The 15,538-nt window shown below is 44.3% G+C and overlaps 1 protein-coding gene across 1 annotated transcript in view; it reads left to right on the forward strand.

Moving 5' to 3' along the window:
* F13A1 (coagulation factor XIII A chain) overlaps positions 1 to 15,538 on the forward strand; it is a 154,757-nt gene that overhangs the window by 70,694 nt on the left and 68,525 nt on the right. Inside the window, exon 7 of the mRNA XM_055406757.2 lies at positions 14,567 to 14,741. Coding sequence (XP_055262732.2) covers positions 14,567 to 14,741 — 175 coding nt within the window. The remainder of the gene's footprint in view (positions 1 to 14,566; positions 14,742 to 15,538) is intronic.

Here is a 15,538-nt window from a genome sequence, read left to right on the forward strand (position 1 = left end):
AGATGGCAAGAGTGAACGTCGACATTCTAGGAATCAGTGAACTAAAATGGACTGGAATGGGTGAATTTAACTCGGATGACCATTATATCTACTACTGTGGGCAGGAATCCCTTAGAAGAAATGGAGTAGCCATCATGGTCAACATGAGACCTTAGGTCACTGTTTTTTCCGATTCACAGGTAAGAGCCCCTTTTTCTTCTCTGAAGTTACCGTGACAGTTTTGCAGTGAGAAAGGAAGCAGTTACTGGCAGAGGCTGGGTATACATGAATTCCTTAAGTGCTCTGAAATGATGCTCACCAACCCGAGCTTACTCACACACCATGTGTATGTTTACGAGTGTAGAGATCACTGCCGAACACAAGCAAAGCAAGCGGGAGGTGAGCAGGAAGCCACGAACCCAGTACTTCCTACAATGGCACCTGGCCGAGTGAGAGCTGAGTCTGGAATGAAGCACATCTATCTGAATGCAAACTGCCTTGCATTTTACTAATCATAAAAAGCCTATGAAGTCCTGATTTTGAAGATCTATAACCCACTTACAAGATATAGAACTAGGCAGGATCTATTTGAGGGTGTGTTTCGGTTTTCTTTCTGGAGAGGGAGGCCTTGGGTGTTAGGGGAGAGGCCCCCTGCTCTAGGCAGGATCTCTTTGGGGGTGTGGCTTGGTTTTCTTTCTGGAGGGGGAGGCCTTGGGTGTTAGGGGAGAGCCCCCCGCTCTAGGCAGGATCTCTTTGGGGGTGTGGTTTGGTTTTCCTTCTGGAGGGGGAGGCCTTGGGTGTTAGGGGAGAGCCCCCCGCTCTAGGCAGGATCTCTTTGGGGGTGTGGTTTGGTTTTCCTTCTGGAGAGGGAGGCCTTGGGTGTTAGGGGAAAGGCCCCCCGCTCTAGGCAGGATCTATTTTCTCACCACCACCACTGTTTACATCCACAAAGTGGATGTTTGATGGTTTTCAAAGTCGTTTTACATCTACTGTCTCCTTTAATCCTTAGACGAGCTCCAAAATCCATTTGGTTATAGTGATTTTAGAAATTAAAGCATTGAGCTTCTAAAAATCAACAAAAAACATGAAACTTTCCCAAGAAATCAATTGTTTTCTGGTCACTCTGGGAGCTCCTCTCCTACCCACAAGTCCTGGAAATCGATCATGAAATTGCTGAGGGAAGTTAGGCAAAGACCGAAAGAAAAATAAATAAATAAAACAAAAACCCCTCACATGTCTCAGTAAAGATTTGCCTTAAAATATGAGAAGATGTATTTGGGGAGCCCAGAAGGAATGTGTTGTGAAGTTGCTTGAGTTTAGCCAGAACCCTGTGTCTGAGCAGTTGGGCCCGTGGATGTTTTCTAAGGAGTTGGTCCCGTCCACTGGAAGAACAGAGGGAGCTGTGTGTGGTCACTTTCAAACTTCTCAACCCTCTCCCCAGCCTGGTCAGAGGCAGGACGTTCATTTTATAGGAAACACATTTTGGAACCAGATGCATCGTGATATGCAAACTCTCAGGGAGGGATAACACACTGGCCACAGTTCATGCCAAGATGAAAGTGATGGCAGGCAGAAATTTCCTGGGATCAGCTACTTCCAGGAAGGAGTGGATGAGTGGCCCAGTGCTGGCTGGGCCCCTGGCGAGGGTAGAGGCAAGAGCAGCTGACCGGGGCCCCAGAGACAGATTTGCTCCCTGTGGTCGCAGCCAATCTGGTACTGAAGATGAGCCAGGAATCTGCGGGAGGAAGATGGTGCTCAGTGCAATCTAAGCCCAGATAGCAAATAACTTCGGTCTTTCTAACGATGATGATAATGACAGTGTCGGTCTGGCTTTACAGTGCCCAGGTAAAACTCTTTATTGCCTAGTATCTATTACCTTGGATGGTTCTTTTTAAAAATATGTATTTGTCTGTGCCAAGTCTTAGCCGAGGCATGCAGGATCGTGGACCTTTGTCGTGGCATTTTGGGTCTTTTAGCTGTGACATATGGGATCTAGTTCCCTGACCAGGGATCGAACCCAGGCCCCCTGCATTGGGAGCTGGGAGTCCTAGCCACTGGACCGCCAGGGAAGTCCCCCTTGGTGGCTCCTTGTCGTGGGGGCTGTCCTAAATACCAGAGGAAATTTAGGAGCATCCCTGGCTTCTACCCCGGAGATGTCAGGAGTACCTGCCTTGCCAGTTGTGACAGCCAAGAAGGTCTTCTGAGATTTCCAAATGCCCCCGAGGCCTCACTCACAGCCCGAAGCCCCCTCCGAGGCTCCGTCTCCCTGCCCTTTCTTCTGGCCTGCGTGGATGATCTGCCTTCCGACCTTGTTCAAAACCTGCGCGTTTCCTTTCTCTGCTGAAGGGAAGGTGGAGACAGCATCTCCCGGGAGGGCTTGGCCCAGGTCACATCAGGCCTTGGGGTTCGGACCCTTCCTCCCACTTCCTGTGTGAGCCGGGCCCAGCCCTCAACCTCTGCAGGCCTTGCCTCATCTTTAAAATGGAATTCTGTCTCTGTCCTTGGATCACATGTGTTATTCCCGGTGGCAGCAAGAATGTCCTTTTCTTCTTCAAAACGGAGTTCCTTTTTCTTCTATTTTTCCCCTGTATACATTCCGTACTTTATTTGGCTCTTATTTTGAGATGCTGTTACTCCACTTTGATGTGAAAATCGGAAAAGTTTATGGCAATCTGGACAGCCTTGGGCTACTGGGTTTACCCAGGAGAAAGAAAGTTTAAAACTCCTGTGATCTCATTGTCTGGGGATTGGTCCTGAGATCTGTAACCTTACGTAAGTGAACTTTTATTTAGGTTTTTCTAACTACTGAGTGGGGCATTTTACCAAAGCTACACTGCAGATTGATTCAAGGGAGAAAAATTTTTAAAGAGATTAGGGAAAAATAGAAGAAATGTGCCCCAAGTTACACTTCCTCCTTTAAATTACCTTGCTTGATGGCTGTTTGCTTTCCACCTCGTATCTGATGTGACCGTCCCCACCAAGACAATAGCCAGGAAATGTGCCAGGAAAATTTTAGAAGAATGTTTTGTGCCATCTGAAAACTTATTTTGCTCATGCCCACTAATGAAGCATTCTATCCTTGGCCCTGAATTACTGAGAAGTTACCTGACATGGCCAACTTAAAGACAGCTCAAATGGTAAAGAGTCTGCCTGCAATGCAGGAGACCTGGGTTCAATCCCTGGGTCAGGAAGGAGACCCTGGAGAAGGAAATGGCAACCCACTCCAGGATTCTTGCCGAGAGGATCCCATGGACAGAGAAACCTGTCAGGATACAGTCCATAACTTTGCAAAGAGTAAGAAATGACTGAAGCGACTTAGCACCCATGCACGACCTCACACGGAATCTGAGCCCGGGTCAGATTATCAAAACAGTTATGCTCTGCCTCATGACAAGAACTGCAGGGCCCTGGGGGAAAGGAAAAGAGCCTGCTCCTTGACTGCTGGGTAGGCCCTGGTGCCTGCCTGTGTCTGCCCCATGAGTGACTGGAGCTGATAGCAGCTATGGGCAGAGAAGTCCTCCAGGGAGGAGCACTGCCCCTGCCGTGGCCACCATGCCTGCCACTTATTCCCCGAGGAAGTCCTAGCAGGTTTGCTCCTTTGAGCTGAGACTTATTAATAGGAGATCTGTGTCAAAATGCACACAGAACCAGTACATGAGATCTGGAAGACTCTCCAGGGGTCTTGTAGGTAAAGGGGTGAAGGCCCTTGGAAATGATGTCATTCAAGGTCACATGGCCAGTAAGTGGCTGAAATGGAGTTAGATATTGTCCTTGCTCTCAAGTCATATTAGACCTTAGGGGGCGAGCACCAACACACTCACACCGATAACACAATTCCTACAGCAAGTTATGTAGCTATCTCCTAGAAAAGAAGGGCCCAAGGGAATGGGTTCTAGAACAGGTGAAGTTTGAAGTAGGGCATAAGTGAAGTTAGGCATAAATCAGAGAATCCCAAATAGCCAGAGGCACTGAGCCCCTGGGAAAGATTCCTGAAGAAGACTAGGTACCAAACGTGGTTTGATGGTGGCACAGGTGGCTCTGATGCCCTGATGGTGGTGAGGCTGATAATAGGGATGATGGTGGTGCTATGGTTTGGTGATGGGAGGAGTAATTGCTGTGAAGACGTTGATGGTAGGAAAGCACTCAATACTAACTCATCATCCAACAAATATTTATTGAGAATCTCCAGTCTAGGTTCATTTCAGTTTAGTTCAGCCACTCAGTCTTGTCCAACTCTTTGTGACCCCATGGACTGCAGCACGCCAGGCTTCCCTGTCCATCACCAACTCCCGGAGTTTAAACTCATGTCCACTGAGTCGGTGATGCCATCCAACCATCTCATCCTCTGTCCTCCCCTTCTACTCCCACCTTCAATCTTTCCCAGCATCAGGATCTTTCCAAATGAGTCAGTTCTTTGCGTCAGGTGGCCAAAGTATTGGAGTTTCAGTTTCAGCATCAATCAGGACTGATTTCCTTTAGGATGGACTGGTTGGATCTCCTTGTTGTCCAAAGGACTCTCAAGAGACTTCTCCAACACCACAGTTCTAAAGCATCAATTCTTCAGTGCTCAGCTTTCTTTATAGTCCAACTCTCACATCCATACATGACCACTGGAAAAACCATAGCCCTGACTAGATGAACCTTTGTTGGCAAAGTAATGTCTCTGCTTTTTAATATGCTGTCTAAGTTGGTCATAGTTTTTCTTCCAATGAGCAAGTGTCTTTTAATTTCATGGCTGCAGTCACTGTCTGCAGTGATTTTGGAGCCCCCAAAAATAAAGTCTCTCCCTGTTCCCATTGTTTCCCCATCTATTTGCCGTGAAGTGATGGGACCGGATGCCATGATCTTTGTTTTCTGAATGTTGAGTTTTAAGCCAACTTTTTCACTCTCCTCTTTGACTTTCATCAAGAGGCTCTTTAGTTCTATTCTGCTGTCTGCCATAAGGGTGATATCATCTACATATCTGAGGTTATGATATTTCTCCTGGCAATCTTGATTCCAGCTTGTGCTTCATCCAGTCCAGCATTTCGCATGATGTACCCTGCATATAAGTTAAATAAGCAGCGTGACAATATACAGCCTTGATGTACTCCTTTCTGGACTTCGAACAGTCTGTTGTTCCATGTCCAGTTCTAACTGATGCTTCCTGACCTGCATACAGATTCCATGTATTCAGATTCCATGCATGCTAAGTTGTTTCATCGTGTCTTTGCGACCCTATGGACTGTAGCCCACCAGGCGCCTCTGTCCATGGGCTTTTCCAGGGAAGAATACTGGAGTGAGTTGCCATTTCCTTCTCCAGGGGATCTTCCAAAACCCAAGGATCAAATCTCTTATGTCATCTCCTGCATTAGCAGGTGGGTTCTTTACCACTAGCATCACTTTAAGTCTAGTTACAATTGTAAACAAAATAGTTTCTGCCTTCACAGAGCTATCACTCTAATAGAAAAGACAGACTTGTAAGTAGAACTTGTCAATAGAGTATAGCAAAGTCTCTGATGAAATAAGCACAGGGTTGTAAGAGAAAGCAAACCCCTGAAGCTTTGCTCAGAGTTTTCCCAGGACAAAGCAGTATCCTGACAAGTGTTGGGACATAGAATGAAAAGGCAGAATAATTAACCAAGACCCATAGCAATGATAAGCCACATAATTATTCATAGAAACCCTTTTTTCATGGTGGAAATTATACCCAAATAGCCATCACCAAAAGCACTGCAGGAAAATATAGTCAGAGGGAAACTTTCTCCTCTGGGGACTTACTTGATTCAATTGAATTTTTTTTTTTAAAGGTGACATTAAGAGGAAAATCTGGAAGGAGAGAGAAGAAAAAGTGTCAATATACTAGTTAGGTATTTTTAAATTCCAGTCTTTGCACTGTTGCCAGCCTGGACTTGCCTGCTTCCCTTGAGGTGTACACATTTATTTTTGACCCTGGACTTCTTCTAATATCGAACCACAATGCCATCATTAATCCCCATTAATACCTTATTCTAGTTGTGCCTTTTGGGAACTAACTCAAGATTGGACTTTTTTTTTTTTTTTTAGCCAATCGATGTCCAGTATACTCTTTAGTGTTATAAAAAAAAAATCTTGAACCCCAGCTACTAAATCAAACTGACCGCAAGTGGAGTAGGTCCTGGAGTTTCCTAGAGCCCAACACAAGATAAATGACTGTAGACCTTGGAGATGAAATGGACTTCAGGGTTCTGATCCCGAAGCTTACGTGGTCTTACAGATAAACTGAAAATAAAGCTACTTCTCACTCTGTCCATCTTTCTTTCTCTTCATCTTATCCCAGTATTTCGACAGTTTTTTTTTCCTCCTTCCAAGCATGAAAAAGACAGTCATGACATTACTACTTTGATATTTTGCTCAACAGCTCCACAGAAAGCTACTGCAAAACCCTGTTTAATTTTTCCCCAGTTGTTTACTTGGCCATCTCATGGAAAGCTTCACATTCAGCAAACCTCTTCATGCAGCAAACTATTTCAAGTATTCAGACTACACTACCAGTTCACTTGGATGGGGAATTCCATGCAGTTACCTCAAATGAACTTTCGAATCAGAAGTAAATACATGAAGTCTAGTCCCTGGTCATACATATAGACCAGCCATAGCACAGCTCCTTAAAAATTTTATTTAAAAATAATTAAAATGTTAAAGCACTATATAACTGCTCCTCTGGTTTATAAGCAACTAAAATTCCTTTCTTGGGGTGAACTGTCCTGGAGAAAATCTGAGAATTTGTCCCCAACCATTTCCCCACTGAGGAGCTTCTTCACATTTCCCCATATGAATCTTATATTTGGAAAAATTTCATATATCAAAAAAAAAACAGGATTATTAAAAATAACTTGTTTTCCCATTCTTGTGTCAGAGATTTATCTAACCGCCAATCAAAACTCCTAATGGGAGTGGTACCTTCAGTGCAAGCACACTGAATATGACTTGGTGCCACCTTTGTGAAGGTCAGGATACAGCTCCCTTTGGTGTTTAGAAGAATGGCAATGTCTCCCACACCTGCAGTCTTGCAGATGCCTAAGTTAAAATTTCCAGGCTGGTGACCACTGCCAGACATAGGATCCTCAATGGATTTCCGCTCCGATCCAGAGTTTCTGGAGCTCTGACCCTATCTATTTTCTTAAATTGTTATTTTCTCTCTCTGACATTCGTGCCCAGGGATGCCAAGAATGGCATTCCTCACTCAGGGAGAGCAGGAAAAGCTAGAGGCCTCGGGTGCAGTCGGCGACCTTTCCAATGGTGACACAACTCAACCAGGAGCTCCCGAGGGTGGCAGCTTTGGAGAATCTACCAGCTAGGATTCATGAAAAACCTGATTGTAGTCCAACAGGGCAAAATACTAACTCTAGTCAGATTTTATTTAACTCTTAAAGTTGGATTCAAGGTATATGCAAGCACAGGAGGCCTGCCTGTGGTCCAGGAATAGCCAAGGGAATCCAGTGATGAACGGTTGGCGGGGGGTGGTACAGAGTCAAGACCATGTCCAGTACATTTCAAATGAAGCATAATGCCACCTCATTCAAGGGCTTCCCAGGTGGCTCAGTGGGTAAAGAATATACCTGTCATGTAGGAAACACAGGTTCAGTCCCTGGGTGGGGAAGATCCTCTGGAGGAGGGCATGGCCACCTCCTTCACTATTCTTGTCTGGGAAATCCCATGGACAGAGGAGACTGGCGGGCTACAGTCCATGGAGTCGCAGAGTGGGACACGACTGAGCATGCATGCCTTCACCAGGGATTTACGTTTCTGTTTACTGAAGAACTTTAAACAATTGACAAATATATTGGAAGCCAGTAGAAAAATAGAATTTATCTAACAGAAATTGTTTTCATAGCCAGCTTTGAGGACTTGTATCCATCTCATAAGTAACCGATGTGCAGACAAAGAGCAGGAGTAGCAGGAAGTCGAATGGCTTGTCCAGGGTCACTGGTCAAGCTGGAAAAGGACCTCAGGCTCCCTGAGCCCAGCCTCCACAGACGCCGCTGCATTTCCCCTGTGCACGCCCTCTGCCTGTCCCCTTTCTGCGCCACACGAGCTCCTTGGATGCAGATGTCACGCCTTTCACGAGTCCTGTCTTCTTCAGTCCTTCTTTCTTAGGCTGGGGTGGAGGAGGTTGATGAGACAATGAACTGTTCAGACATCATTTTTTTTCCCTCCTATGATAAAAGCCAGCAATGTAATGAAGTTTCCATTTGTGGGCAAACAGCTTGGTCTCTCCGTTATTAAGGTTGCATTTCTTATGCCCGGGCTCCCCATATTTTGGGAGAAAAACAGACATTTATTATACGCCATCTCTCGAATGTGGTGATCACAGTCAATCTAAATGTCTGCTTTCCCTGAATTGCTTCCTGGAATGAGGTCTCAATGCTGCATCTATTTTGTAATCACATCGGCTGTTTCTGAAACACAGGGACGCTTCTCAGCGGGCCTTCCAAGCTCTGCAGCCGGGGCTTCTCTGGTCTCCTGGTACAGACACCCCCAGGAGGGACGAGCAGAAGTGTGACAAAGCCAGCATCCCCCTTTAGGACAGGCCCTCTCAGGGCTACGCGCTCTGCATCTCTCCCTGCCCTCCCTCCTTCCCCTCTCCTTTCTCTTGACATCCTTTTCCGACCCGCTTCCTGCTCCGCTCTTTCCCTTTCCCACCCATCCATCCCTGCATCCATTCATTCATCCTCCCACGCTTTCACTCAGACACTCCTGGAGGCCTGTTCTACATACCAGCCCTGCACCACGCAGCAGTGGAACAGCAATGCAAAAAAAGCAGACGGGGCTTGGAAAGCTTAAAATCCCAGTATCTCTGTCTGTCTCACTCTCGGCCCGCCTTTTGCTATTTCTTCCATGATTGTCAATTAGTAAAATACGTTTGGACCAAATTGGAATCCTCAGTTACTAAGGAGGACAGGATTAATAATCTCTAGTTGTAATGATTTTCGTGGAAAATGAGTCTCGTTACCCACTCCTGTCAGTGTGTGTGTGCCTGCTCAGTCGCTCAGTCGTGTCCGACTCTCTGTGACCCCATGGACTGCAGCCCGCCAGGCTCCTCTGTCCATGGGGTTCTCCAGGCGAGAACGCTGGAGTGGGTTGCCATCTCCTCCTCCAGGGGATCTTCCCAACCCAGGGATCGAACTCGCATCTCCTGCACTGCAGGTGGATTCTTGACCCACTGAGCCACCTTGGAAGCCCCACTCCCGCCAGAGCTTGTGTCAAATGTATAAAGCAGAGCACATTTGAAGAGTGGTGTGTGCTTCACAACAGAAGTTAGGGTTAGTTCCTGTGGTTTGTTGCTGTCGTTGTTGTTGAACGAAAATTTACATGCAAGGAAACGTATGGATATTAAATGTAAAATTCAATGAGTTTTGATTCGGATAATCACCACCCCAACCCAAATTTAGACATTACCACCAGCCCAGAAATTTCCCTTGTGCTCTCTTGTAGTCAAGCCACATCCCCAGAAACAACTACGGTCCTGATTTCTTAAAATAGATTAGCTTTGCCTGTTCTTAAACTTCACATAACGGGTTCACACCCTAACAGGCACTCTTTGGACTGGTGTTCTTTAGTCTATTCTTACACACGCTTCAACTTGTTCCTTGGTATTGCTGAGCAGTGTTCCACCATGCTGTATACCCCAATCTGTCATCCAGTCACCTGCGGATGGACATTTGAGATGTTTCCAATTTGGGACTGTTGTGAATTAAACTATTAAGAAGACTCTGGTACAAGTCCCTTTGTGTACATATATTTTTGTATTTCTGAGACAAGCAGTTAAAGCAAGCATGTCTAACTCATAGGGCATGTATATGTTTAGCTTTATAAGAATCTGTCCATTTTCCAAAGTGATTGGAACCCTGGAGTGTCACGGATGCAATTTGACACATACTGTACAACTTCCTCCTACAACTAAGATTGACCTTCACCAGACTGTACGTGGGAGCTTGTTCACAAAAGCTGGATGGGTTCTTCTCCAAGGAAGAGCTCTTCTCCCTCCCAAATTTAACTCTCTGCCTTTGAAACTAGCTCAAGTTGTCCAAAATTTATATCCAATAGTCTTTGAAAAACTATTGCAGGCAAAATTAGTTATAAAATTGCATTCTGCAAGAATTACAGAAATCCTACCCTTTATGAGAACATAACTTCAACAGTGAAATTTAACAGAATATAATAGATTTATAACAGAGAAAAGTCACCTTATCAGAGCCATATAAAATGTGCTCACAGGATTAAAAAAAATACCTTTACATATTTAAAAAGAAGCAGAAAAAATAGTAATCATGCAAAATGCAATGGACCTAAGCCTGAACTCAGAGAGGCAGCCCACCCTGCTGGGCAGAAAAGGAATTTTAACTATTCTCTCCTCTCAGGTAAATATTTGAGAAAATTCTAAACATGTTTAAAGAAGAAAATAGCAATTATGTGTATTCTCACTGCAAGAATTGAGCACAGCATATTGGCATATCTGCTTCCAGTTTCTTTTTTAATGAAAAGTATATTATAATTTTTGGTTAAAAAGATAGTTCAGTTCAGTTCAGTCGCTCAGTCGTGTCCTACTCTTTGCGACCCCATGAATCACAGCACGCCAGGCCTCCCTGTCCATCACCAACTCCCGGAGTTCACTCAAACTCATGTCCATCGAGTCGGTGATGCCATCCAGCCATCTCACCCTCTGTCGTCCCCTTCTCCTCCTGCCCCCAATCCCTCCCAGCATCAGGGTCTTTTCCAGTGAGTCAACTCTCCACATGAGGTGGCCAAAGTATTGGAGTTTCAGCCATAATACTCTCTAAAAAAGAATTTAGCCAATCAAGAAAATTTTAAAGGTAAAAGTTCAAAAAAAATCATACTTGCAAAACTCTTCTCCAAATGTTCTATTTGCTGTAATTAATAACTGTAGATAAAATCTTGACTCTCCAGTCCAAGACTAGTTTTATTTCATCTCTGAATGACTGTTTGAGGCCAGTGTATTTCATTGTACCCTGAGAGAGATTGGAGCAGAACAGGGCATTATTGGTCTCTGCTCTTTCTGTGAGGATCCTGTTAAATGTCTCATTCCAGAATCCGCTCTACCTACCTGGAGGCAGATCTCATTCCCACAAGGGGATGACTCCAGATTTCCATCATTTTCCCAATATAGTCCCAGACTCTTACCTTTTTAGGGCTGTAGACCCTTTTCCACCCCTTTCTACACAGCTGTCATTTCCATGAATTCCACCAGAACAAGGGGAAAAAATCTGCATTCTAATTCAGCTAGCTTCTTTCCAGATTTTGAAATGCAAATGTACAGTCTCGGGATTTTGTTGACTTGACAGTTAGGTTTCTGAAGTCCTGGTGCTGAAGCTGAGCCATGCTGCCCCTCTGTCCACCTCTAAATCTTCGTCTTTTCTTGGACCAGCTTTTGAAATGTCCTTGAATTATGTTCTGCCACTGAGGCTGCTGAGAGTGACTTTTGAAGGGTCTGGTTTTTAATTTTTTTCTGATATCATAGGTATTATGAGAGGACAATTTAGTAAACCTTTCCTGAAGCTGAATAATGTCCAAAGTTCTGGGCTCATCTTGTCTCCTTGACCACCAGTGATGCGGGACCAAGACATTTCATTCTGTCATTCGTCCGACTCTGAGCTCACGGTAGGGTATTCACAGTCAGCTGTGGCAGGAGAAGGGGCCAACATGCCCTTGACGTGCCCCCCCGCCAAACCTATCTTGTTGTCTCAGGAGGAGAACATGACTTTAACCCTTTACATATGTCACTTAAGACTTATCTCTTTCAGTATCTAGGCTCCCTAGAAATCGATTTCCTAATTAGAAAACAGTAGCTAATCTGGCCAAATGCTAATAAATTAGAAGTGTGATTTGTCTAGAATGGGGGAACAGCTCAGCATTAACAATTAAAAGGACGATAGAGGAGAGAGCTCCTTTTTTATTTTTCTTACTCTTCTCTTTGGCTGACTGGGCTCAGCTTTAGACTATAAATAACACTTTTAATTAATGGCTATTTGAAAGTCAGTCATCGGAACCTTAGTTTAGGAACTTTTAACTCTGAGATTCATTGCCCTGTTCTACTTCTTAATGATAAGGATAAGTAACTGGTAATGTGAGTTAAAGCTGAATCCACTTACAAATATCAAGCTACATCATAGCACTCTTCAGGCTTCACTATAATAGATGTAGATTTAAATAATCAATTCAACTGCAAGGAGAGTTATTGATCATGAATAGAACCAAAGTTGTTGGCTAAACACTGCTGCATGCTAGTCATTTCATGGACTTACAGGATAAAGACAAAGTTAATGTCAAAGGCATGAGTTTGCAATTATTGGGTCTAAAAACTTATTTTTTTTTTTGTATATTGAACAAATTTAACTGGGTATTTGTGGTGGTTTAGACTCTCAGTCATGTCCAACTTTTTGTGACCCCATGGACTGTAGCCCACCAGGCTCCTCTGTCCATGGGATTTCCCAGGCAAGAATATTACAGTGGATTGCTATTTCCTTCTCCAGGGGATCTTCCTGACCCAGGGATCAAACCCTGGTCTCCTCCATTGAAGGCAGATTCTTTACCGAGTGAGCCACCAAAGGGTCTGGTGGCTGGGTATTTACCTTCCCTTTGCCCTAACCGTACAGAGTCAAAAGGGAGAAACAGTAGCAGTTGCCCGTGCTTGCACTTCTTAAGCATTTTCTTCTAGCGCTTTCTACTTCCTCCAATATTGCCTACTTATGTAATTCTTGTTGCAGGTCCCTGAACTTGTCATATTTCTTCATGGTCACCAAGCATTTATCCAAACTCTTTCTTCCATGTAGATAACCTTTGCTGAACCTCAGCCTCTCAAGACCTGGCTTTCGTGTCATTTTCTCTCCCCAGCTCACCACAGCCACCACCACCACCCTCCAATCTAAGAAAATTGATGGCTCCCTATGTTGGGAGTCCACTCTCCCTGGACATCTTTCTGTATTAATATTGGAACCTTTCCTTCTGCTTGATGGGTTCCTCTTCCATCCCCTTCCACAGAGAAGATGTTAGTCTTATTCAGATGCACAATGCCTACGTGCTTGTTGGATATACAACAGATTATTCCACAACTATTGAACACCTGCTCTTTGCCAGTACTTGTTAGAAGTCAGAAAAGCATAGATTTTTATCTCTGTTCTCAATATGCTCATGACCCACTGGGGAATAGATGCTTATAAATCTAAACTCAGTAAACCTAAGAGAGGGGTCTGGGGAAGTGCTGAGGCTGAGCTGGTAATTGGCAAGGCCAGGAACACATAAAAACCCATCATATTTTAGTATCTCTTCTATGATTTTCATAATCTGAACGCACCTGCTTTAATCATGTGTTCCACTTTGCTCACTAATGTCTTATCAGTGTAATCTGAACCTATGCTTCTCAAACTCGTGTGCACTCAGATCACCTGGGGAGTCTGTTAAACTGCAGTTTCTGATTCAGCAGGCCTGGGGAGGGGCCTGAGAGCCTGCATTTCCAATAAACTCCCGGCACACCGTTGCTGCTGGTCTATAGACCACACATTAAGGAGCAAGGCTATAAACCATTGTCATGTCAACATGCAAGCATTGTTAAAGGGGCATCAGTTTTTGGAAAAACTCTTCGTGCTTCGTGCTCCCCACCTAGACATTCTTCTGACTGTAATTAAACATGATGCAAGTTACAGCAAGAGAAGTTAAGATTCAGCAGTGACCCCCAAGAAACTGACAGGATGCCTGGAAACTGTTCATTCCTGGCCCCAGTTTTATCATCTAAACACAAAAGGTCTTTTTCCTGCACTTGAGTTCTGCTGCTCCCAAATGACTGTCGTCTGAGTGTGTAGCAAGATTTTCCCCAAATATTCAAGATTGCCATTCTTTGCTTACATCTACCTTATATTTAAACTATAATACCCCAGGTCCTTAAAGTAACTGGAAATATCTGTTAACAAAATTTTATAATCGCCTTAAACAATTATAAAGAAAATACTTCTGCTCATGCAATTTTTTAAAATACAAACTCTGCAAGGTACCCATGGGAATCTAATTTCTTGTTAAGTCTTAATGGTTTCTATGACAGCATCTACATATTTTTTCAATTATTAGAGTCAGATACTCATCATCAAAGTCAAACCTCACTAGACCATGAGGCTTCGGGCCCCAACACTAACATCTAGCATCATTTGTCAACTCTTAGCTTTCCTTCTGTCAAGACAAGACCCCTCCGTGAGCTGTCTTCTTCTTCTGTAAGTCTTCTTCCTCCCTTCCTCGCAGACCCTCCAGCGCTGTTCCAACCAGACCAAGGGCCCAAGCACGTGAGAAGCCATGATAACTCTCCTGCCTGCCACTCAGCTCCACCTCACCACAATCATACTCTGTTTACGAGGCAGCCTTGGCCATCTGGTTTGCCCTCACACACTTAGTCATCACACCATTTTCCCTGATAAGTAGCAGTGAACTGAACAGAAGCAGAACTCTTCATCATGCAGGAACACGGAAGGCACTGGAAGCCTTAGCTTGCTCAGAGTCAGAGTCTGGAGAGGACTCTTCTAAAGGACCTTGGCTCCTTCTCACCTGTCATGATCTCGTTTAGATCAATGCCAAGGATGATGAAGGCGTCATCGTTGGATCCTGGGACAATGTCTACGCTTACGGTATTCCCCCATCAGCCTGGACCGGAAGTGTCGACATCCTGTTGGAATACCAGAGCTCTCAGAAACCAGTCCGCTATGGTCAGTGCTGGGTTTTTGCTGGTGTCTTTAATACATGTAAGTATCCAGTTGAGTCAAATTATTTTTAATGTAAAGGAAATGTCACCTCAAGACATTTAGTCTATAACCTGGTGAAGGGACCTAGCAATCTCTGTTGGATCTATAGAATTTGTGGATGGCTACTCTGGGATGTAGTCAATGCATAGTTAAATCGTATTGGGCCAGTATGTTCATAATTTCTCTTTGATTGCAGAACCTTTATAGAAAGAATGAGGGGAAATTTCCTACATAATCCATCATTCAACCCTCAGCAAAACGGAGAGTCTTGGGGCCAGGAAAGGGTGTGGGGGAAGGATATGCAATTTTTAATTAGTAACCTCCACATTTTAAAAAAAGGTTATAAATTAACAAAATTTAAAACAATAAACAATAAGATGTAGACTTCTTATTTGTTATTCAGAAGGTTTACACATATGCTTACTTGCTTGCTGTGTGTCCCTGAGAGTTTTGTAAATGTGCTCTCTTAGTTTGTACCCCAGCTGTGGAGGGAGGGTGGCAGGCGGGCTTATCTCGGCTCTCATATATGCGTCTCAATGCCCCTGAGCAGTTAGACACCAGAACCTAATGAACGATCTTTAGTCCCTGGCATCCCCTCTTGCCTTTAATCTACCCAACATCCAACCCTTAGAGGAAAACATACGGGAGCAGAACCGTTCTCGTCCACCTCGTGCGTTTTTTTCCAACATGGCGTTTGTCTGTCCAGGCCCAGACAATGGTATTGTTAATCCAGTGAATAGTTTTTGAAAATACATTTATTTCAGCGTGTCTTCATCATGGTAATGATAGTCATTCTC

The sequence above is a fragment of the Moschus berezovskii genome, chromosome 23, assembly GCF_049115385.1.
Source record: "Moschus berezovskii isolate FMDL1 chromosome 23, NW_MosBer_1.0, whole genome shotgun sequence".
Lineage (NCBI taxonomy): Eukaryota > Metazoa > Chordata > Mammalia > Artiodactyla > Moschidae > Moschus > Moschus berezovskii.